General features: G+C 43.8%; 1 protein-coding gene across 2 annotated transcripts in view; it reads right to left on the reverse strand.

Annotated features, from left to right (window-relative positions):
• Nucleotides 1–7032: 7032 nt before the first annotated feature.
• The window catches only part of LOC311226864 (uncharacterized protein), a 29088-nt gene continuing 9787 nt past the window's right edge, over nucleotides 7033–26333 (reverse strand). Inside the window, exons 5-8 of one of the 2 annotated variants that reach the window (XM_084312289.1) lie at nucleotides 21184–21553; nucleotides 16571–16646; nucleotides 9749–9865; nucleotides 7033–7604 (exon numbers count right to left, since the gene is read on the reverse strand). In XM_084312289.1, coding sequence (XP_084168415.1) covers nucleotides 7211–7604; nucleotides 9749–9865; nucleotides 16571–16646; nucleotides 21184–21553 — 957 coding nt within the window. In that variant the 3' untranslated portion in view covers nucleotides 7033–7210. Of the gene's footprint in view, nucleotides 7605–9748; nucleotides 9866–16570; nucleotides 16647–21183; nucleotides 21554–26333 lie in introns of those variants that run through there. The other variant, XM_084312290.1, reaches the window with a different exon arrangement.

The raw sequence follows: 26333 nt of genomic DNA on the forward strand, positions 1-26333 counted from the left end.
AATCACCTGCAAGTACGATGGGATTGCCTTCTATTGGGCACCTGTGATGACGACCCCTTTTTATAAAGAAAAGGGTGAACCTGTAGCACCTTGTCATGCCCCGATGAAGACCAGCTGGTCGAAACATGTTGGTTTTTTTCAAATTATGTAGCCATGCCACAATAAAGTCTTTTACTTCCTCTGATACTTTGAGTGCCTGGGATCCCGTCTCGTTCCAGTTGTCTTCTACCAAAGACCCGAGAGCACCCGATGATCAAATCAAATGTATTTGTAGAGCCTGAGATCACATGGAATTGCCCCCCATGGGCTTTACAAGTCAAGAAGAAACATCACATTAGATCCAGAACAAAAACCACCTTAAAATCCATATGCGACAGATTTCCCCAATGAAGATAAGGAACGACTCACAAAATCCTAGCAAGATGGAGAAAAGAACAGGCTAATAATTGGTATGTATGTATATATACATGTAATGAAACACATATACATACCAATTACTCACCTGTTCTTTTCTCCATCTTGTATGTATATATACATGTAATGAAACACATATACATACACATGGTAGCAATAGTATCTAAAGTACATAAGAACATTTAAAAATTTAAATAAATAGAGCTAAGAGGCGGCCGGGTAGCACAGCGGACTAAGCGTCTGTCTACCACTGCAGAGACACTGGTATCGAATCCGGCTGTCAGCGTTGCCTCCGGCTTGGGCCGGTCGTCATACTGACACAATTGGCAGTGTCAGCAGGAGGGAAGCCGGTGGGTGGTAATCTGGTCATTGTAAACAGCGACTCCTACAGGTCGGTCAGGGCGCCTGCACAGCGAGGGAGGGAAATGGTGATGGTAGTGTGACCTCCCACGCGTTACACTTCACCAATGAGAGTCCTCGCTGCCAGGTGAAAAGAGGCTGCTGGCTGTCTCCTATGTATCGGAGGAAGCATGTGATAGACTTCAGGGCTCCCTAGACCGACCAGTGGGGGGCACATGCGTGCAACGACCAGGAAGGGGAGGGGGGGGAATGGTATAATCACTAAATTGGGATGAGAGGAAAATACAGAAAATAGGAGAAAAAAATTATAATAATAATAATAAATAGAGCTAAGAACAAACAAAAAAAGCATAGGAAAACACTGGTATGAAAATAAGATAAAGGCTAAAAGTCAAGGCTCGGATCTCGGAGCTCAGAGTATCAGAGTCATATTCCCCAGGGGGCAGGAGAACCACTCGGATCCAGTTGAACAGTTGGTACTTCCTGTACTTCCGTTTAGACATTTTAGGAGGCATAGCTTTACCAGCCTACATGTTCGCAGTGGGCAGACATAGGAGCAATAAACACATGTAATAAAGCATATATATATTAGGGATGGGCATTAAATAAAAAATACAGATAGATTGATTGATTGCATGATATACTCGATTAATCGTGTATTACTCGTGGAGGGATTTTTTTTTGATTTTTTAAATGTTTTATTAAAACTTAATTTTGCTCATTCACGTATGTTTAATGAAACCAACAAACAGTTATAATCTTACACGTACATGTGAAACAAATATGTAAAAAAAAATATATAATAATAATTTCAATTTTTTTCATAAAAATTATTAATAATTTAAGATTGAGTTTTCTCATAGCCGCGAGTCGATTACTCACGACCATCCCTAATATATATATGCATACATACTACATAGTAGCAATAGAATCAAAGTATATAAGAACATTTAAAAATGTAAGTAATAAATAGAAAGAAAGGATGATGGCTCAGGGCGTCCTTGACGAAGACGGACAGGAGCACTTGGATTGGTCCCCGGGGCGCGGCTCACGTTGACGCCCTATCTGCTCCCGGCTGCCCATGGGGGGAAGGACGACGGGATGGGTTAGGCGCAGAGACTCTATCGCATCGGCGACTGAGAAAAAGACAATGCATGTGTGTGTGTGCCGCTCCAATTGCATGTCCAGTTCGTTGCATGCCGATTAAAGACCCCCTAAAGAGGTCCTGCAGTATTATTATCATCTCATATCCTCCTCCAATCCACTTATCTGTCTGCAAACAGGCCCCCCTTCACACTTCCTGTACTTAAAAGGTATAATCTGTAATGCTGTCAAACAGCGCCCTCTGGACAAAAGAGCCCCATTTGGTATTGCGCTTTATTTATTTGTTTTGGTCCGACGTGTGGTTTGGAGTCTAGTAACTTTTTTCTTTTTAGTCGTCATGCCAATTCCCCCCGCCCCTTCCTGGCCGCGTAATTATTTAAGGTAACCAACTTGCGTCTAGCCACGCCCCCGTGGTAGCCCACTCCGCTCTGCCGCGGCAGCATTATGTAGCCGTAAATTCCCCCTCTTTTAACATCGATGGCTAGCTCAACTGGTTCACCGCCTTGCTGTGGATCCTGCGGTGCGTTGGTGACAAGTTCGAATCCCTTCAATTTTTTATTTTTTTTGAACGTGCATTCTTTCGCCGGTTAAGTTTAGGCATTGTTTCGGAGTTGGTTAAGGTTAGGGTTAAGTTTAGGCATTGTTTCGGAGTTGGTTAAGGTTAGACGGGTTAAGTTTAGGCGCTGTTTCGGAGTTGGTTAAGGTTAGAGTTTGTCTTAGAGCATGGCAATATTCTTTCGGAGTTGGTTAAGTTTAGGCATTGTTTCGGAGTTGGTTAAGGTTAGGGTTAAAGTGGAGATGAAGCAGTGAGCAATGTGATCCTAGTTTGTTTGTTGTGTACCTTGTGTAAGACAGGGTTCTATAATCAAATGTGAAATCTATCTTATTTGTCTGAAAAATATAATATAATATCCCTGTTTTCAACATGGGCGCCGCCATTTTGTTGCTGACGTCATGGCTGACGTCATACCGTGGCTTGGGTGTATACACTCTGGTTAGCTGCCTATATTGAATGGGTCGGTCAGCAAATAAAATGTTGCCTACAAAACAACGGGACCGCGGTGGTTCTGTTTGTATTGCTCCTGGCTGTTCAAACTAATTTTACCATGTGAGAGAGAGGAAAGTTGGTTAATTTTCACAAACTACCAGTGAAAAAAACAGTGTTGTTGACATGTTGGCTCGGGCTGCCTGCACCCAGACGGCGCGACCAGCCTGTTGTACAGGGAAGGAGGATCTGCAGCGAACACTTCATTGCCTCGGATTATGTTGTTGGGGTGGGATGTTTGTCCAGAAGACCACTAATCAGCTGAAGCCGGACGCGGTTCCCTCGGTCTTCGACAGACAGACCGGCGTTAGCTCTCGGGGCCCGGCGTTAGCTCTCGCTAGCTAGCGTTAGCAACCGGAGCGTCGCGGAGCATTCAGCCTGCTGGCTACACAGCTTGGCGACGCTGGTTGAAGTGGGTCTAGGTAGCCAGCAGGCTGAATGCTCCGCGACGCTGGTTGAAGTGGGTCTAGGTAGCCAGCAGGCTGAATGCTCCGCGACGCTCCGGTTGCTAACGCTAGCTAGCGAGAGCTAACGCCTGGCCCCGGCTGGTGCCAACTAGCTCCCGAGAGCTAACGCCGGTCTGTCTGTCGAAGACCGAGGGAACCGCGTCCGGCTTCAGCTGATTAGTGGTCTTCTGGACAAACATCCCACCCCAACAACATAATCCGAGGCAATGAAGGGTTCGCTGCAGATCCTCCTTCCCTGTACAACAGGCTGGTCGCGCCGTCTGGGTGCAGGCAGCCCGAGCCAACATGTCAACAACACTGTTTTTTTCACTGGTAGTTTGTGAAAATTAACCAACTTTCCTCTCTCTCACATGGTAAAATTAGTTTGAACAGCCAGGAGCAATACAAACAGAACCACCGCGGTCCCGTTGTTTTGTAGGCAACATTTTATTTGCTGACCGACCCATTCAATATAGGCAGCTAACCAGAGTGTATACACCCAAGCCACGGTATGACGTCAGCAACAAAATGGCCGCGCCCATAATGCTAAATGCTTCAGAAATGTACACAACAAATCGTTTTTTCTTAGAAACTGCTTATTTTTATAACGTGACTTCTTCTGTGGCTTATCTAAATACTAATGTGATGCTATGAATATGTATTTATGCTCACTGCTTCATTTCCACTTTAAGGTTAGGCATTGTTTCGGAGTTGGTTAAGGTTAGAAGGGTTAAGTTTAGGCGCTGTTTCGGAGTTGGTTAAGGTTAGAGTTTGTCGCAGAGAATGGCAATAGAATGCAGCCTATTTCCGCACTGCCGCTCTCTCGAGCTGCCGCGGTCACATGGGCGTAGTGGCCAATCAGAGAAACGCTGAACACAAGTTGGTTGCCTAAAATATTCACGCTTCCTGGCCATTGCTCGCATGTGCCCCCCACTGGTCGGTCTAGGGAGCCCTGAATAGGAGACAGCCAGCAGCATCTTTTCACCTGCCAGCGCGGACACTACCCTCACCATCTCCCTCCCTCGCTGTGCAGGCGCCCTGACCGACCTGTAGGAGTCGCTGTTTACAACGACCAGAATACCACCCCACCGGCTTCCCTCCCGCTGACTCTGCCGGATTCGATACCAGTGTCTCTCGCGTTGGTGACGAGCGCTTAGTCCGCTGCGCCACCCAGCCGCCGAGTCTAGTAACTTATTATACTGTGAATGTCTCCGACCTCTCTTGGTAGAGCCTGAGGTGTGGCCAACAGTAGCAACCCCACTCCCTATACCCACTGAAATATAATCTACAACAGACAAAAACTGTAAACAAAGCACAGGACCATGTCGTCATCGTTTGACGACATTACAGATTTAAGTTTCAAACCATAAATCCTTATCTTCTCCTTTCCTAACCAGTATTGTGTTACTAAATGCATATCATTCTTCTATATATCTACTACATATAACTCTGTATAATTTATTTAACCTTTATTTGACCAGGTAGTCACTTGAGATCAATCTCATTTTCGAGCAATAATGCTGTACATATATATTTATTTATTCTTACCGTATATACATATATGTAACGGATGGTACCGTGAAGTGCAGTCACGAAGGGCTGGGGTGAGTAGCGGTGCTATGGGTTAAACTCACTCTCATCCTCAAAAGATGGATAGACACGTTGCAAAGTAGTGAATTCACCTCTTGGTATAGCGGTCTGTGCTGTTGACCGCGGTGTGAGAGACCTGGGTTCGAAACTCCCTCGGGGCATCGAAGTTTAAGGTGACGATGTTATATCAACATCTGTCTGATAATACCTGTGTATAATCCTTTTTACATATCTGTAGATTCTATATCTGTACATATCCCTTACCTACTCTTACTAGTTACACTGCTGGCCAGTATGACTTACATCTTTATACCTGTATCACTGTACATTAATACTACAACTCTGTACATACATCCGATTAGCACTATACTCAGTAGTACCAATTTATATATTTTATACCCAGTTTAATCTCCTGTACATTGTTGAAATGTACAATTACGGTTGCACATTACCGTTACATTTGCACTCTGGTTGGATGCCAAACTTATTTTCGTTGTACTGTACTTGTGCTGTATAATGACAATACATTTTAATCGGAATGTCCTGTACTTCTCAGCACAGCAGTCCCAGCACAACCTAGAACGCCGCTCAATAAAGCTGAGTGGTTTCCAACAAAACAGGTGTCTGTTGTGAATAAGGTGATGTTTAACCCTTTCATTGCCACTACAGAAGGTTAACCCTTTACTATCACACTACCGACTGTTAGTAAAGGGTTAACCTTCTGTAGTGTCGAAGTGAAAGGGTTAACCTGCTGTTGTGTGGCAGTGAAAGGGTTAACCTTCTGTGTATTGTCACAGTGAAAGGGTTAACCATAGTGGGGCAGTGAAAGGGTTAACTATGATAATGCTGAGAGGCCAGAGAGCTACATCCTCGAGGTGCTTATGTTATTTCCTCTATAAAGTGGCGCCACCATGTGGACATCTAGGGAGAAATAGGGCTGGTAAGTGTGTGCCCAGACAGTGCTGCTAATATCAAACCCTTTCTCACAACTGGGCAGCCCGTCAGTGTGAGGGCTGCCAGCTGGACTCGACGCATATGGCAAGTTATGATATGGTCTAGACTTAGTCTTGTTAAAGTCAGGGTACCTTGTGTATACTGCACCTTGAGTATACAGTTTATTTTACTGTGTATACTGCACCTTGTGTATACCGTTTACTTTACTCTTACTCATAGTATATAATATATATTCAGATTTGAATTCTAAGCCTATATTTAGTGTAATGTATAATATAACCGATGAGGGCATACAGACCCTTATCTGCACCTTTGTTTACACGGTTTATTTTTAATTATATTAATTATATAGCTACAGTTAAATTTGTCCTCATATTTATATTAATATCTCATTCTATTGCCTATATTTATATCCTCTACGGACCATACCTGTACCTCCCCCATGCTGCTATGACACCCGTATTTCTGCAAGGGGATCAATAAAGGAATATCTTATAGACCCGTTTTCTGTATATAAACATACCATGTTCGAGCCAATCAGCAATAACAACTGAGTCACGTGACTAAGTTGCCTTGGACCTGCGCGAGCTGCTGCGCTAAAATAATACGACGGGCTCTATGGAGAAACCATGGCACTCACGTGACTAAAAGTTGTTTTTAAACGAAAACGTCTAGATGTAATTTAGCCAAATCAGCATGGCTGCGAGTGAGTCTTTCACCTTTTATATATCTAGCTTTGGCATGGATTGATTATTTAGATCGCTAGCGTGGCTAACAAATGCAAATAATATTGTAGTCTGCCCGTTGTTCTGATCAGGATTACGTTCTTTTCTGCTGCTGTTTTGCTCGCGCACACCGAGTCTGACGTATACAGAAAACGGGTCTATAGGCAACAAGAAGAGCTTGTGCAACAAGATCACTTGTATGTAGGTCCCGCTCTGCTGCCTAAACACAAAACACATATTGGCATTCAAACTGGAAAGATATTTGCGATGGGATCAGAGAGGCAGAGGCACGAGAATGGTTTGAATGACCAGCGCGGTCCTTTATTAACATAAATAAATTAAAACTATATATCCATGGGGCTCCCAAGTGGCGAACCATGTAACGTGCTGCGTCGCGAAGCGGCCGACACAGGTTCGATTCCCGGACACACCGTCCTTTGCCGAATGTCTTCCCCCCGCTCTGTCACCCGTTCTTCCTCTTTCTCTCTCTCTCTCTACCAGACTGCACGGTAGGAAAAAAAAAATATATATATATATTCATAGCACCTTTAACATAACAAAAAAAGTGAGAGTCAACTTGAGTGAGTTTCTCTAACAATCGTGCTCTTGACAGCAAGAGCAGCAGCCAGCAGCTCTCTGATGCTTAAGCCACCCCTCTTCGGCCCTACCTGCTGGGGCACGCTCTTCGCTGACGTGGGGGTTATTTCCATTTCGACTGAGGAGGGACCGATTGTATCACACTGTTGCTCAGAGCTCTCCTGTTCACGGTTATTCCCCGGACCAGGGTTGCTATTGAAACCGTCGCCGGGGTGAATACCGTCATTCGGCGGGCGGGGGTCGGAGTGGGAACGCCGCTGCTTCGCGAGGCGCGGGCCCCGAGCCCGGACAGATCTGGACCCTTTCCGCCCTCTTCGGATCCTCCTTCTCCCGCTCTTCACAGATGTCTTGACACACCACCTCAAGTTCCTGAAACACATCACAACAGCTACAACTCTTTGGTCTATCCCAGCTTCTATCCCCAGGCCGCGTCTAGTTTTTTGGCAACGGATTTCCAGTTCCGCGTTCGCGTTCTGTGATCCGATTGGCCACTGATGTTTCTGGTGCGATCCGATTGGCCACTGACGTTTCTGGTCATGTGACATGTGCGCCCAATTGCGTGACGCGCCCATTTCCGCATAGAACAGCAGCAAACTACCTAACGCCTAGTTTATCTCTGGTTAAGCTTAGGCGACTCTTTCGAAGTTGGTTAAGGTTAGAGTATGGAATCAGGGCTGGTGTTCTATCGCCCTGCTCTAAGACAAACTCTAACCTTAACCAACTTCGAAAGAGTGCCTAAGCTTAACCGGTGAAAGAAACAGGCGTCACACGATTGGCGCGACCAGAAACGTCAGTGGCCAATCAGAGCGCAGAACGCGGAACTGGAAATCCGTTGGTAAAAGTAATCAGGCCCCCAGGCCATCAGGATGCTCAATGACTATCGTCACTGGCGTTTTTTTTTTTGTCTACTTTTTCCCCCCGTATTTTTCTCCCATCCCAATTTAGTCGTTATGACAATTCCCTTCCTGGTCGTTGCACGCTTTTGCCCCCTACTGTCGGCCTGGGGAGGGAGAAGACTACCACATGTCTTCCTCCGATACATGTGGAGTCAGCCAGCCGGTTCTTTTCACCTGACAACGAGGACTCTCACCCGGGGAGTGTAACGCGTGGGAGGATCACACCATCTCCCCCAGATTCCTTCCCTGCTGAACAGGTGACCGACCAGTAGGAGTCGCTGTTTACAATGACCAGGATACACACCCCACCGGCTTCCCACCCTCTAACACAGCCAATTGTGTTAGTAGGGACGACTGACCAAGCCGGAGGTACCGCTGACAGCTGGATTCGATCCCAGAGTATTTTGCGGTGGTGGCGAGCGCTTAGTCCGCTGCGCCACCCAGCCGCCCCTCGTAACTCCATTTTGTATTAATTTTTTTTTAGAAATCAACTCCGTAGATCATCCTCCATACTGTATGTGTGTGGTTTTACAAAGTTTAAACAATGGGAAAGCATTAAACCGATCATCTGTCTAAACCTCGTATCTCCATTTGCCCTCAAATCTGTGTTTGTTTTTTTCATCTCCTGAAAAGTTGGGGTTTTGGAGTTATGAGGTTTTCTTCCGCCAGCGACGCTATGTAACATCATCAACCCATCCATCTACTCATTGCACACACATCCACATGCACACACTCACTTTAAACAAACACTCACCTTAACACTCACTTTAATAAATAGATAAATATAATGTAGTGTTAAAGAGATTTGCACTACATTCTTCATACCTCATTTTCACCTTGCCTTAAAAAAGTTTTTGTACCTCATTGTCTGCATTTTTACTTCATTGTACTTAGGTTGTACTTTAGTTTGTATATTGTAGTGTTATTCCTCTTTTACTGTATGAAGCCCATTCTCATGGGCTTATACAGAACCAAGCATTTCACTGTAATGTACATGTGATGTACCTTATACGTGACAAATAAAAACAAACTTGAACTTGGCCTAATTCAAAGAAGCCGCCTTGTGGCTAGAAGGTTGGTAGGTTGGTTGGTAGGTTGGTAGGTAGGTTGTCGAAGTGATGCCAGAGACAAATCCTGGAGTTGTTCCATAACACGGTGCATAATGGAAGCACTTCTGGGACTTACTTCAAACTAATTTGGATATAATGGATCAAACCTAGATTCTATGAGCCCAGTTTTTAATTCATTGTCACCAGACCAACTCCAAAGAGAAGACATCAAATTCAAGTCTTGATGCTCTGATTTCCAGCTTAGTTGCCTATGTTTATAGATACCGATTAAACCGTCCACTATCATAGGTATGTTTTAGGGTGGATTTCCCCCCACACATATTTTAGCTACTGTTCTGGGGTCAGTACAAAAGGTAACATCCGTGCTGCTATGCCATACTGCAGTAATTGGTCAATGGAAATCATCACAAAAATGTCATCCCATGTTCACCAACCGCTATTTTAAAATACCACAAACAACAGAGAGTAACATTAACTAGTGCATTATTGGAACACATGGTTTGCGTGAGCTTTCATGGCAGTGTGTGTATATCATACTGTACATTACCTCTGTAGGAAAGTGTGTGGTCTAGAGCAGGCTGTCTGCTCGCTCTCCTCCTCATAACAGGCAACCTGCTTCTCATCAAGTCTCCTCCAGATAAGAGGTAAATGGGTCAAAAGCCTCCTGGAAAAACAGTCAACATGGCAAATAAATGCTATGTGATCCAAGTGTGGATATAGACCCGTTTGCTGTATACGTCAGACTCCCGTGTGCGCGCGCATCACCGGAGCAGAAAGGAACATAATCCTGGTCAGAACAACGGGGCAGACTACAATACTTCCGTGTGCCTAATACAAAACAATCTTTCCAGGAAAGGGTTAATTGCAGACGGCCAGTATCGAGCGAACACTGTGGACCTGAGAGAACGACTTCACAAAACCAAAATATTCCAAACTACAATAGAATGGGTGTTCATTGGAGCACATAGTCCGGTCCATAAATATTCGGACATCAACACAATTGTCATCATTCGGGCTCTGTACACCACCACAGTGGATTTGAAATGAAACAATCAAGATGTGCTTTAAGTGCCGACTTTCAGCTTTGATTTGAGGGTATTTACACCCACATCAAGTGAACGGTGTAGGAATTACAAAAATGTCTATATGTGCCTCCTCCTTTTTAAAAGGACCAAAAGTAATTAGACTTCTCAGCTAATAATAATAATAATAATAATGGATTGGATTTATATAGCGCTCTTCATGACACCCCAGTCACCCCAGAGCGCTTACAGAGTCCATTATTCGTTCATACACAGTCATACCGGTGGTGGTAAGCTGCAATTGCAGCCAGAGCTGCCCTGAGGCAGACTCACGGAAGCGTGGCGAATAATCATCGCCTACGGCCCCTCCGACCACCACCAACATTCATTCACATGCATACACATTCATACGAGGCAAGTAGGTTAAGTGTCTTGCCCAAGGACACAACGGCAGTGGGATGGACATGGGCTTGAGCGGGATTCAAACCACCAACCCTTCGATCATTGGACGACCCGCTCTACCTCTGAGCCACGCCGCCCGACTGTTCCATGGCCAGGTGTGCGTTATTCCCTCTTTATTTCATTTACATTTCAAGTCCATTGTGGTGTACCACAACAATGTCTATATGTGCCTCCGGCCTTTTAAGGAGCCAAAGGTAATTGCACTAACTAACAATCCATAAATAAAATAGTCACCGTAGACATCACCAGGCACTGGGTTTCGTCCCTGGTGATGCTTTGCCAGGCCTCTACGGTCTTCGGTTCCTGCTTGTTCTAGGGGCATTTCCCCTTCAGTTTTGTCTTCAGCAAGTGAAATGCAGCAAGTGAAAATGTATTTGCTGTTTTTGCTGCACTCTCAGGGGCGCCTGGTGATACTAAATCCAGATTGAACTCTGCCATTGGAAAGGGGAGATTTGGCCCGATCCATAGATGTGCGACTTGGCCATAATAAGGTCATTTATAGGCCTGATATTCTATAATCATATTTCCAATTACATGTGTCCGGATGGTATCATTCAGTACTGCATCTACAAAACCTCCTTCTGCCCTTTATTAATTTGCTTTTTCATGTCCGTTTCATTTGCTTTTTTACATTTGGCCCCTTAACACATTCGCGGCCCTTCGATTTCCCCCATCTAGCTATAGCTGGGCCAGCTTTCCATTACATAGTTTCACTGTGCGTCACCTTGTTTGTAGAGCTAAATCTATATTTTATATTATAGCTATGGATACAATACCATGGTCACAGTAACTATCTTCCATTCAAGATGCAAAAAAGCACAACAGGTACATTCATCTCCAAAATCTTTCCGGTATCACGCTCAGCCAGACAGGGTTGCCCTCTTAGTCCCGGACTATTCGATCTATCATTAGAGCCTTTAGCACAATATATAAGACAATCCCAATACATAGAACCAATCGTAATCAAGGGCACACAACATAAAATTAGTTTATATGCGGACGACGTAATATTGTTCATGCAAAGCCCCAACACCACATTGCCTCATCTACTCAAGTTGATAGAGAACTTTGGTGATTTATCGGGATTTAAAATAAATTGGCCGAAGTCGGCTTTCCTTCCACTTAACACCCATGCAAAAAAAGACACAACCCTCCCAGGTGAGATACCCATGGTAAAACATTTTAGATGCTTGGGTGTGGAAATATTTCCCACCATAAGACAAACGGTGAAGCACAATTACACAAAAATACAGAACAAATTCAAAGACGACCTGGACAGGTGGGCAAAACTTAAAAACTCAGTACAGGCAAGGGTATCAATAGTTAAGATGGATGTACTACCAAGAATCAACTTCATCAGTTCAATGCTACCGTTACCCCCTCCAGAGGGTTACTGGAAAAGATTACACTCCTCCACATACAAATTTATTTGGAATAACAAACCACCGCGCATAAAAAGATCCACCGCACAGAGAAATAAAGCAGACGGTGGCTTGGCAGTTCCAGATTTTTTCCAATATTTTAAGGCATACACATTAAGACCATTGACAATATGGTTTGATCCCCAGGCATTGGCATCCTGGAGAAAATTGGAAGAAAACATAGTAGCCCCACATTATGACTGAAGGACATAGCACACACTAAACTACCAATCAAGCACTGTGAGCGGAAATTTGGCCCCATAATTACCCATGCAATCCGGATATGGCGTGAAACACAAGAAAAATATCCTAACCCTCAAAAATGGCATAATCATACTCCCATATTCAATAACAATGCACTCTTAATGGAAAAACGGCCTATAAGATTCCCTATATGGGAAGAGCAAGGCATACACTCATTAGGGGATATTTTTAATAACCAGGGTTTTTGTAGTTATGGAGAAATATGCACAAAGTTTAACCTCACCGAGTCCACATGGCTTTTTTACATACAGTTACGCCTATGTTTGAGGTCTCACGGTGTTCCATTAGACATACCAGTTGAACACCACAGATACCACAAATTCTTCTATGAAAGAGATACATTGAGAGGTTTTGTATCAGGTTTTTATTATCAATTACTAATGTCCTCGTATGAAACCCTCCAACTAGACTCTGCCTGGAGGAGGGATATACCAGACCTGGAAAGTGACTTTGATTGGCAAGAAGCATGGGCAAATGTCCGTCTTACATCAAGGAACCCGGACCATCAACAAATCAATCTTAACTATATTCACAGGACATACTTGACTCCTGTAAGACTGAACAGAATGGGCCTTAAACAAGACTCAAAATGCTCCCAATGTACAAATGGAGACGAAGGGACATTTATGCACATGTATTGGGACTGCCCACCAGTTAAGGCATTCTGGAAAGATGTGACCCATCAATTATCAAAACTCGTATCTTGGAATATACCAGTACACCCCTCTGTATTACTATTGAATGATGTTTTTGAGTTTGCAGTAAATCCACAGCTAAAGAGATTGGTTTTATCGGGTATCACAGTAGCTAAAAAACTGATCGCATCACGCTGGTTTCAACCGGAAAAAATTTGCAGGAAGGTTTGGTCTCTTACATATCTCGATGTGATTTATCAAGAAATATCTACAGCAAGAATTCTGGGTCTCAACGAATCCAAAATGTCAATGTGGTTAGAAGTGGTGGAGAGAATAAAAGCTAGCTTATAATGGTAGTGTCTGGTTAGAGTGAGGGATAATGGAGGTACTATCCAAGGAGGGGTCCGGGAGGGGGGGGTTCGAGCTGGAGCATATGTGTGTAGGGTTTTAGAAAATAGGTATTAGGGGTATATCCTGTATAAGGCATTTGTATAATTGGTAATTTCGTTGGATATACACTATATACGTTAAAATATTATTATACTTTTTTTTGTTTTCTGTTCTGTACTTGCATGTCATTTTAGCCACCTTGTCTGTTAGTTTCATTATGATTATGTGTTGAGTACTGACTTTTAATAATTTTTGTTTTGCAATAAAAAAAAAAAAAAAAAAAAAAACATTTTTCATGAATACGTTCACGCTTAATCCCGTGGTGAATATAAGTATAATTTCGGAATGATCCGGGCTAATTCCTGAGAGGCCGGCACAACGTGAATTCTACTAAAACCATTGGCGTTTCGTCCCTGGACACGCTACTATTTTCAAATCAAATCTATATCATAATCTGATTATTTGATTGCCAGTAACGTCATTCGTTATTACCACAACACACGCCGATCGGGGGGATGGGTATGATAACCTTGCACAATCAAGCTGAAATTGACGTCAGATTGTCCTTACCTGTGGTCGTGGTATTCCAAAAAGACTATTCCAATAATTGTATCGCCATCTGGTCCATCCTATGTTCATCTGGTCCACGACATAACCCACCACAACATATGGATCGCGGGTCCCGAAAACGATTCAATGCGATCGGGTGAAGCTCTAGGTTTCCCATTACTAGAAAAGTCGGTCCGGAGCGGTTTAAACGTAGCACCCGGTCTGGAACAGGGTTTACATTTACATTTAGTCATTTAGCTGACGCTTTTATCCAAAGCGACTTACAAGTTCTGTACGACAGGTCATCAGGAAGGGTACAACTCTATCAGCTGAGTAACAATGTTCATCAAAGTGTTGCGTGTTACAGTGTAGGTTAGTTTATTAGGACATGTGCATGACAGTAAGGTTAGTTAGGGTTAGATTTTTTTTTAAATTATTATTATTTCAGATAATGGTTGAAGAAGTGCGTCTTTAGTCGACGGCGAAAGATTGGACGGGATTCGGCTGTCCTAACTGCCTGTTACTGTTCCGCAACTGTAAGTTACTTCCGGGGTAGGCCTGATTGGCCCCGACAGGCACGTGACAGGCGCGGCCACGCCCCGCGGCAGCCTCAGGACGCGCAACTTTCTCTGCCGCGCGGCACGCTCCGCGGCAGCATTATGTAGCAGTAATACGCCCTTTTTCACTATCCAGAAATAGCTCAATTGGCAGCGCTGCATTGGTGTGGATCCTACCGTCCGTTGCTGGCAAGTTCGATTCCCTTCAATTTATCTTTTTTTTTTAACGTGCATTCGTTCGCCGTTAAGTTTAGGCATGTTAACTTTAAGCATTGTTTCGGAGTTGGTTAAGGTTAGGCATTGTTTCGGAGTTGGTTATGGTTAGAAAGGTTAAGTTTAGGCGCTGTTAAGGAGCTGGTTAAGGTTAGAGTTTGTCTTAGAGAATGGCAATATTCTTTCGGAGTTGGTTATGCCTTATGGTTAAGGTTAGGCATGGTTAAGGTTAAGGTTAGGCATAGTTTCGGAGTTGCTTAAGGTTAAAGGGTTAAGTTTAGGCGCTGTTAAGGAGCTGGTTAAGGTTAGAGTTTGTCTTAGAGAATGGCAATAGACAGCCTATTTCCGCGTTGCAGCGCGAGGCAATAGACAGCCTATTTCCGCGCGACAGCTCTCAGCAGCCTCGTTGCGCGTCCTGAGGCTGCCGCGGGGCGTGGCCGCACCTGTCACGTGCCTGTCGGGGCCAATCAGGCCTACCCCGGAAGTAACTTACAGTTGCGGAACAGTAACAGGCGTCCTAACTGGGGTGGGTAGTTCATTCCACCATTGCACTCTCGATACTGCCTACTAGCAGGATCTGGTCGGTACTGCACCTTCTGAGTCCCAGTATGCCTTTTAACGGCAACATACAGGTCCCTGACATTGAATAGGATATTAAAATCGATATATATATATATATATATATATATGTTTTTGGCCGTTAACCGCTGGCGCCCAATAACGTATATATACGTGGTTGGCCGCGAAAGTGTTAACACTTTCAGCGCCACGCTATTTCCCCATCTGCGCTGCCTGTGGCCACGTTTAAAAAGATGGACATTTTCACAGAGCTATATCTATATTCTATATTCTAGCAATACTAGACAATACTATGGCTCATTTGACAGTCACCATCTCTAGTCCAACATGTTAATTTTCTTCATGTATACGTTTGCGTGTTATCCCATGGTGAATATTGTATAGTTTCAGAGTGATCCGGGCTAATTCCTGGAAGCTGAGTCATGGATCACTTTGTTATATGTGCATTTTGCGAAAGTCGTTCGCGTTGCTCGCCTGGACACGATACTATTTCCAAATCAAAAGGTATAATAGGTATTATGTTTCATCATGAGGGGGGGGGGTCGTTTTGTGATGCTCTGATCAGCAACGACATACGTTTTGGAGTACGTGACATATGATCGTTGCGATCGATGTGAAATCATTGTAGGATTGAAGTAGGATTGACGTCATATAGTCCTTACCTTTGCTAGGAGGTATTCCAAAATGAATATTCCAATTGTCTGATCGCGATTTCCAGTATTGATGTTCATCGGGTCCCTGACATGAAATGGGACAAACTATGCATCAAGTGTGCTGGACACGTGTCTCGAATGAAGCATTTCTCCGCCCGGACCATGTAAAATGTAACAGTGTGAAATAAGGTTTCAAAGAGTAGGCGATACTGCCACCTAGCAGGATTCGGCCAGCATTGCAATCTCGAGGTATCAGAATGAGTCCCAATGATACACCGAGGTCCGTGAGACTGTATAGAATATAAAAAAAATTTAAATAAAAAAATAAAAACGATGAAAACCCGACTATACTTGGGTATGGCCGTGAATGTGTTCAAAAGGAGGAGGGACATATAGAAATGGTTGTAATTCCTACACCGTTCACCTGATTTGGATACCCTCAAAATGAAGTCTGCACTTAAAGCACATCTTGATTGTTCAATTTAAAAGCCATTGTGGTTATATTTATGGACCTGTGTATCAGTTATCGGAAATTTAAGCTTGAAAATATCAAAATCGACATTGGAGTCAAAACTCCAACTCCAATATTGGTCTAGCCCCAACACACACACACACACACATTACCCTCTCATGTGATGCTGTCTATTTGGCCTCCACGTTTTCAGCAGCACCCAATGGTCACATGTCAAGGAGGAAGGAGCTGATGAACAAGAAAATCAGAAAGGAGATTTATTCTCTTATTACCCCAAGGGATGCGCCCATGTTGGTTTTATAGTACAAATAATACCAATGATGAGTACTTAAAAGGCATAGTTCAGATTGTTGGACATTAAGTTGTATGAAATACTTGCCAGTAGTGTAGGGCATAAAAGAAAATATTGTTTGTTTCCTGTTGGTTGTCAGTTAAGGCCATGGGTAGGTAGGGAATTTATTTTATTTAATTTTTAATTTGTATTCTTTCCCACGGCGACTATGGATAGGGAATTTCTTTATTTAATTAAAATGTTCACAACAACATGGATGCATGTACTCTGCCAGCATGTTTAATATCCATAATACTAAAAAAATAATTAAACTCAAAATAAATTGGGTCACACCTAAATCGGTCGGCAACCGGAAACAAACCATTTTTTCTTTTAGGCCTAGTCCAGTATCAATACTGTCAAGTGATAGCAGCATCTGAAATGCTGGAGGACCTTGGTTTTGTGTAGGAAATGGGAAACCTTTTGTTGTTGTGGTGTGGATTAAAAACGTTTGTTGTGGTGTGGATTAAAACGGTTGTTGTGGTGTGGATTAAAACCTTTTGATTTCTTGCCTTGTGTTTGCTTTCCAATTAGCTCGGAAGCAGACTTCATCTATTACTTAAAATTACATGTGGAATTGGATTTTATTGGAAAAGTGTGCCAATTCCTATTTTCTAGCCTGATAACCAATAACAGTGTCATCATCCGTACATCCCTAGTAAACTAGAGCCGTCCCCGAAGCCTGCTTTTAGGATTAGAACTTCGGCAGGGTTTTTCGAACGGACCTTCGAACCATCGATTTTTTAATCATATGAATATTTTTTCCGGTTCAGTACTGTCGAGTCTTGACTTTAGGCACATAGCGCACATTTACGCATATAACGTAGCGTATATTACATCAGTGTTTCCCACAGGATTTTCAGAGACTATGGGGGGTGAACCTCCGACCCTCTAGGAGGGTCCGGGAGCATGCCCCCCCGAAAATACATTTTAAAGTTAAATGCATCAATCTGGTGCACTTTGAGAGCAAAATAAAGAGGCTAGATCTATGATGAACTTTGTGCTCAAAACACAAAATCTACTAGAGCTTCCCAATCCCCTCCTCGAAGCACGGACTAACATTAGACAACGCCTCATGCAACGCCTCATGCATTAATAAACTAAAGTGAATAGTTCGTTGACTGGGTCATTTTGTTTAATGCTTCAGTTATGTTGAAAGAGGAGCTCTGAGCTGCTCATACACTAGACCAGTGATTCCCAACCTGGGGTCCGCGGACCCCCTGGGGGTCCGCCAGGGGGCGCAGGGGGTCCGCCAGACCACAGATGATTTGAGGTCTTAAAAAAAAAAAAAACATTTAAAAAAAAATTTTTTTTACATTTTTTTTTCTTTCAGAGAAATATTTAATTAGCATATTTTTTTATTGCAAAAGCAAAGAAACCGCACAATATTGGCGAGCAGCTCATCAAACCAGCCTGCATCAAAATGGTTTAGAAACTGTGCGGCCCACAGGTGGCAGATAAACTAAAATCAGTACCACTCTCGAACAATGTAGTGAAAGACCGAATTGATGTCAAGTGATTGCGAGCAGCAGCTGTCAGAAAAGCTTAGAAAGGGTCCATTTGCCATACAACTTGATGAAACTACAACTGTCGCAGACGAGGCTGTGCTCATCGTTTATGTGCAGTATATCGAAAATTAGGATCTGAAGCAGGACATTCTCATGTCAGTCAACCTTACTACCACCACTCGAGGTGAGGATATTTTTACTGCAGTGGATTCTTACTTCATTCAACATAAATGCAAACCGTTCACCATTAGGGCCTGATTTGAGAGGATGAATACAGGATTTGAATATTGGCCAACATTTTGAAATACATATGGTGCAAGATGAGATTTGTTGATTAAAGGCACAAGTCAACGAAGCATAGTGGGTCTAATTATGATGCATATGCCTGTGTATAAGCAGTTTGTTATTAAAATGACAAAAAAAAGTATTAAAATGACAATAAAAGGTATTTTATGCTATTTTATTAGGAGGGGGGTCCAGGAATTTCATCAGAGATGTTTGGGGGTCCCTGGGGGAAAAAAGGTTGGGAACCCCTGCACTAGACTCTTGCCGTAATGGTTTGTTGACGTGGGTCTGTGAGGGGGAGGAGGAGGGGCAAGGCGTGCACTGCTGCAGCAGATTTAGGAGTCTGATCTGACGTCACAGAGCTAAGGGAGCGCGCCCAGTTAGCTGTAAAAATCCATAGATTAGCCGCACCTTTATATAAACCGCAGGGTCGAAAAATGGGGGGAAAAGCCGCGGTTTATAGTCCGGAAATTACGGTAGTAAAAGTAGTAGTCTCTACTTACTGGTCACATGAGTCTTCAATAACGTTTGGATGGTAATCCATTTTGTGAATTAATTTGTTGAAATAGCATCTTTGTTGGCAGACGGATCCTGCTAGCTTAACGTTAGCAAGCTAACCCTGCATAGCGCGACTAACGTGCACAGCATTTTGATTCATTTCCTGAAATATGACGGTGACCCCTCCTCACACGACTCGTTGACTGTGTTGTGTCTCTGTGTGTTGGTGCGTGACTTTCGAATGATTGTAAACACAACATATTTAAAATCGGAGGTTCGAACCCATTAATTAAGATTCGAGTGCCAACGTAACGAACGAAGGTCCGAACCTTCGAACATTTGGGCTCAGCCCTATAGGGAGGTGTAGTCCGACGTCTAGGGCTGACCTTCGATTATTTTTTTTGGAATTCGAAGCTTCGGGGCCAAGATTCGATTTTAATTCGAAGCTTCGAAATAAAAAATAACCTTTTTTTTAATGTTGTGGGACTTGTTCAACTTTGTCAGTGCTGTAAAGTTTAAACCTTTTTAAATCTTAGACAAACTAAACACTTTGCTTTCATGAAATATTGTAAGCCGTCATTTGAGGCTTTATAAAAGCAGCACAATGAACACAAATCTGTCAGTGCCGAGTCCGACCTCTTCTTAAATAACAAACAGCATTGCTTGTTGTAGTTAACACTTTGATTGCCTAAGGCTAAATTCATCGTTGCCAGCTCTATTTAAGATGGAGAAGTTCCCCTTCTTTGCAGGGCTATAACTTTTTAAATTCTATTGCTAGATTGCCATTATTAGGGCCCATTCAAGGTCCTATATGTATTGTTCATGGTGTAGCAACATTAAACTTTTTCATTCACATATTCATACTAAAATATGGTCTAAGGTATAAGTATGTTTTCATCTCTTTCTGCAGCTTTCTCCAGAACGTGATTTATAGCCCCAAATGCATTATATTGATGATGAAATACAGTTTGATAGCAATCGGCGCGATATAAAAAATTCCAACTGAACGTACTTCTGGAAGTTACTACACGTCATCTGATGTTGACCGGATGGGCGAGGGGGCGTTTATAATTCCGTGGGCAGCGTTATACCATTCATCTAATGTGGGTCATATGTTCATCAGATCAGTTAGTATCGAACACGGTAATATTACACGCTAAAACTCACCCCAGTCTCCTCGGGCCGTTGGGCGATCAGCGTGGGGTAGACAGTTTTCCATTATGGGATGTCGAAATACCCGGTCCATTTCCAGGTTGTATAATAGTATATACGTCCAAATCATGTTGTTTATCGAGTTATTGGCAACGGATCGCTATGTATTGTGTCGAGCTCGAGTCCCGGGACCTATAGCGAGTGCCCGGAAGTAATATGGGTGATCACCACTTCATCCACATGACTTCCTGTTTGGCGCTTCTGCCGATCGGCCACCAGATGGCGCTCTTGAACCGCTAGAGGATTGAGAGGAGCTCAGAACTGTGTGTGAAGGCTGCAGAGGGGAAATATGATTCCGATCACAGATTTTTTAAATATTGATATTAAAGACGAGTTAGGGCGTCCTCGGCAACTTTAGCATGGCTAGGAAAGACGGCTAAACACGCTTTCGGCACTTAAAGTGTTAACAAAGAGAGGCAGAGTTGATTTAGCAAAAAAAAAATAAAAAAAATCATATATATATTTTTTTACATAATCGAATCCCATGCCCATCGAACGAAGCATTTAAGACAGCCCTACTGACGTTACTGGTTGTTCCACCCGTCATTAGTAAAATGGATTATCGGCTATTGTAAAAATTCTGCGGCATGGAAATTGAAAAGCTTTCCATTTTTGCACAGAACGAGTTCCCTTCTATCACTAACATTATTGTTTAAGCATTTTTGGTTGAAATAAAATTTGGCGTTTTTTTTTATGATTAATTGCGAATATTTTCATGTTGAGCTATATATTGTGGATGAATAAGCACAGAAAGGTACACAATGCAAATGTTAATGCTTTATTTGAGCGATTTAGAAATGGGCAATGGGGAAATACATAGCGTTGGACAGAGGGTGGAACACGAAAAACGGCAATGACGTAACCACTACACCTCCCTATAGTAAGCGTAGTACACGTACAGACGAAGACCGCGTTGAGAGGAAATGCTCACCGTTGTCTAGGAGCTTGACTTTGAGCTGCAGCCTCATGTTCTTCCTCGCCTTTTGGTAGAGTTTCTGACAGGCAGAACACGGGCCCAGGGGACCGCTGTGCTCCATGGGAGGTGGGGAGGAGGGACCGGAGACTATGGAGGCCTCTCCTAGCTCAGACGACCCCTCCTCGCCCTCCTCCCCTTCTGGTGGTGTTACCTCACCGTCACCCGCCACAGGGTCTGCGTCCGGCTCGTTCTCAGCGAGGTCACGGTCCGTCCCTTCATCGGATACGAGAACGTGTTCCCACTGGTCCTCCGGCTTTCTCTGCGTGCTGGCCCGCGTCATTCTGCGCCGTTTGGAGTAGCGTGTGGGAGGCATGCTAGCAGTTACCTGGGAGAGAGAGGGGTGGAAAGTAATTGGGGTGAGGGTGCGGCTGGTTTGAGCAGCCCCACCTGCCCTGGGTCAAGCTAATTAGACCTGGGAGCAGGGGTGGCAATGACAACATTCCATCTGCTACTGGCTTGTTATTATAGTCCCTATTCACTGGTGAGATGAACAGGGACTATACAGCATTCATTTATACTCTGACGTCAAAGTGGTTGCGAAGGTTGCAGGCGAGACTGCCGAGCTCCCGCAAGCCTACCGAGCTCCCGCAAGCCTACAGAGCTACAAGCCTGCCGAGCTACAAGCCTACAGAGCTACAAGCCTACAGAGCTACAAGCCTACAGAGCTACAAGCCTACAGAGCTACAAGCCTGCCGAGCTACAAGCCTACAGAGCTACAAGCCTGCCGAGCTACAAGCCTACAGAGCTACAAGCCTGCCGAGCTACAAGCCTACAGAGCTACAAGCCTGCCGAGCTACAAGCCTACAGAGCTACAAGCCTGCCGAGCTCCCGCAAGCCTACAGAGCTACAAGCCTACAGAGCTACAAGCCTACAGAGCTACAAGCCTACCAAGCTCCCGCAAGCCTACCGAGCTACAAGCCTGCCGAGCTACAAGCCTACAGAGCTACAAGCCTGCCGAGCTACAAGCCTACAGAGCTACAAGCCTACAGAGCTACAAGCCTACAGAGCTACAAGCCTGCCGAGCTCCCGCAAGCCTACAGAGCTACAAGCCTACCAAGCTCCCGCAAGCCTACCGAGCTACAAGCCTGCCGAGCTTCCGCAAGCCTACCAAGCTCCCTCAAGCCTACCGAGCTCCCGCAAGCCTACTGAGCTCCCGCAAGCCTACCGAGCTACAAGTCTACTGAGCTACAAGTCTACCGAGCTCCCGCAAGCCTACCAAGCTCCCGCAAGCCTACCGAGCTCCCGCAAGCCTACCGAGCTACAAGCCTACCGAGCTCCCTCAAGCCTACTAAGCTCCCTCAAGCCTACCGAGCTCCCACAAGCCTACCGGCGACGCCTACATGATGCAGCCGGCCAAAAATGTTACCGAACATCAAATAGACTGAGGTGGACAGCGCAGAGCTGTGATTGGCCGCTGCCGTGGGCTGGGCCGGTCCGTGTACATCTTCCTCTTGGCGTACTTCTATATTTACCATTCATCATCTCTGGAGCTCGGTCGGAGCGTTCCATTATGGATTGTGATTAACTACATTACAAACATGGACTACATCAAATAAAGACTTGTACAACACAACGCAGCACAGGCACCTGGTGGTTCGGCGGTGTACTGCAAGGAAGCATATCATTATCTCGGCCTTAAGTGTCAATCTCCTCACGTTCGAGGTTAGCTACACCAACCTCCCAGGGGAAGGTGAAATGGCGCTGGATGAACAACCTCTCTCTCTCTCTCTCTCTCAACATGGACAAGGGGAGTTGGTCGTGGATTAACGGAAGAGGGGGAGAAAGGCTGGAATCCCATCAACATCAATGGGTCTGCTGTGGAGAGTGTTAGCAGCTTCCAAGTTCCTCTGTGTTCACATCATAGAGGACCTCACCTGGGACAAGCACACCGGCCAGGTGGTGAAGAAAGCAAAACGGCACCTCTTTTATCGACAAGTCCATTATTCATAAAGTCCTGCACATTAACACTTTGAGTGCCAGCCACGGCATAATTCGTTATTTCATGCCAACCGTTGAGTGCCAGAAACGAGATATGCAGTTTTTTTTAATCGTTATTTTTTTTATTAGCGATTTCTATTAATATTTCATCAATCTAGCCTCACGTTACCACTGGCACTCTCTCTGAGCTCGAATTGGGAAAATACCGCCCCCTATCGTCTCTCCGGATGGTACTGCACCCCATTGGATTAGACTGAATGAAACGCATGGGAAAAAGATTGTCCGGATTCCACATTTTACTTGTCAGACAAGTAACCGGAGACGATCCCAGTGATTGCCCACCATCAGAACAGCGTGGAATATATGTTTCCAGTACCCAGCGTTGGATCAATAAACGCGATCGATATTTGGAATGGCGATCAGGAATTGGAATAATCTTTTTGGAGAACATCTGATCTGAGGTAAGGAATCTATTTTACCAGTATTGGGATAATCAGAGCTGTTTTCACCTATCAACGTGTCCCATATGTGTGTGTGTGTGTGGCTGAGTGTGTGTAGCTGATCAGGAAATAAGAGAATCGATTTTCTATAGCGTGCATAAGTACACATATACCATCGATAATCTAGTGTTTATTTGAAAACAATTCATAAATAGGCAGAAAAATTACAACGCATTTGTGTATTACAGTAAAGCGCGATTCCTGCAGAATATTTTATTTTCTTCTGAAAGTTTAAAAAAACAAGCGTTTTTCAAAATGGTATAAAACGGTAATTAACAGATTAAAAAACAATCCGTTTCGACAATATTGACTGCAAACAAGTCATTGATAAGCGACGGTCGTATTAGACACATAGCCATAATTTTAAGATATAGTTTATGCGTTCACAAATGCAAGTGCTCCGTCATTGAATAGAGCGTCGGCACTCAACAGGGTAAATAGGACACGGAGGCTGGCACGGAAAGTGTTAAGGGCAGCTGATTGGCGCAGTGGGCAAGGCGCTCCCCTCTAACGCAGGAGACGCTGGGTTCGAGCCCAGCTCTTGGCGTTGCTACCGGCTGGCCGGTCGTTCATACTAACACAATTGGCAAGTGTTAGAGGGTGGGAAAGCCGGTGGGTGGGGATTTGACGTTGTGGACAGCGACTCCTACAGGTCGGTTTGGTGACGCCGGTGCGGTGGAAGCAGGAAATAGCGGGTGCAGCGTGAGCCTCCCACGCGTTACTCCTCGCCACTGAGAGTTCGAGCTGCTGCGGTGAAAAGATGCGACAGGCTGCCTCCTCGTGTACCGGAGGGGACAAGTGATGCAAGGCTTCTGTCCTCACTACAACCGACCTGTAGTAGGCATAGTCTAGCAACGATCAAGACAGGGGAGGGAAGAATTGGATATACGAAATTGGGATGGGAGAAAAAAAGAAAAACGGGGAGAAAAAAGTGGATCAAAAAAGAAAAAAAGTCCTGCACATTAAAATGTGTAGATATGGTGTACATAGAAACTTGATTTCTCGTGCTAAAAGAGTATTCTTAAAACATGTAAAAAAGTAAGAACTCATGTAAAAGCTAGATGTGTTTACATTTTGGGAGTTAAACTATGGAATAGCCTTAGCGACGGTTTGAAGTTTGTGTACTTATCAGGGGAGATTTAAAAAAGCCTTAGAAAGTTAAATAATTCAGGAGTACAGTTTTGAGTAAAACAAACGTTTGTTTTTTCCAAAAAATATATCTTGCAGCATATTTAAAAGATTTTTTTTTTTATTATATTAAAATATATTTAGTTTTTAAGAATTGACAGGGGTGAACTCAAAGAAACAACCAAATTAATACACGATTGATACTCTTTCACACAGCTAAATCACAAGTGTAGTCGGACTCAGCTCCTCAGTGCAGACTGAGCTTCAGGCAGGAGAATTTAAAACACAAGCCTGGCCTCTGACAGTTGATTGGACTAATTCGCAGGAGAAAAGCCACCGGCTGCTAGAGTCACACCCTCCTATGACAAAAGCAAAACACTTTGCTTTTATGAAATATTGTAAGCAGTCATTTGAGGCTTTATAAAAGCAGAAAGTTGTATTCAACACAGAGAGGAGTTAATGAGGAATCTCCAGTGCTTGTTATAGTTAACAAAGAGGCAGAGTTAATGCGGCATATGACGTTCGTTGCATTGGAGGTGCAGGATTTTGCAGGTGGGAGGAAAACAATAATAAATTCTATTTTTTAAGATTTTTTCTTTATTAAAATTTTATTTTCCAATTCGAATCCCGTGCCCATCGAACGAAGCTTTGAAGTATTTAAGACAGCCCTATCCACCGGTGCCAATTACCGCTAAACGAAACCTATGAAGTGTGCCGCACGTTCGCGCCAACGTTCACATGCACAATACACTTACCTAGGATTTGACTTGATTCAACAACAACAAAGCAGTCGGGGCAATGGCAAGCCGAAAACGGTCGCAAGTGTGGTTACACTCTACAAAGCTAGATGCAGACAACGATACAGAGGCATTGTCATCTTCAGGTATATTTATTTAAATATATAGATGTGTACCTTTTAGTTCAGCAGAATTCATTGCTGCTAGAGTGGTTTGTTTAATCGTTTTATACTTATTTTGTAAAACATTATTTTTTATTTAAAGATATGAGTGTGTTTATATATATATTAACAAATTGTTCTAAATAAATAATGATAAATCATTTGAAGTTTGGACAATTTTTTTTTACAACTGAATTTACAACTGAATTTTTACATTACATTTTTAGAGACTAAAGTACAGAAAAAAGGTACCGTTGTGTACCGGAATCGATTCACAGGTACCGGTTCAAATGTGAGCGGTACCCAACCCTATTGCTTATGCTGCTATTTTTCCTTGTTTACACCATTTTCATTGCCTCATATTTTGTCCTACTTTATGTTAATGCTGCTGGGCACCGGTCGAGAGAGTGAACAGTTTCCAAGTACCTTGGAATCCACATATCTGAGGACTTGACATGCAACACACACATAGACAGTGTAGTGACGAAGGCGCCTAAGGAAGTTCAAAGTGAGTCAAAAGATCTTAAAGAACTTCTACTCATGCACAATAGAGAGCATCCCGACTGGTAACATCACCTCCTGGTTTGGGAATAGCACCGCAGCAGACTGCAGAGAATGGCTCGATCAGCCGAACGCACAAT

This window comes from Notolepis coatsorum (genome assembly GCF_963971535.1).
Source record: "Notolepis coatsorum genome assembly, chromosome: 4".
Lineage (NCBI taxonomy): Eukaryota > Metazoa > Chordata > Actinopteri > Aulopiformes > Paralepididae > Notolepis > Notolepis coatsorum.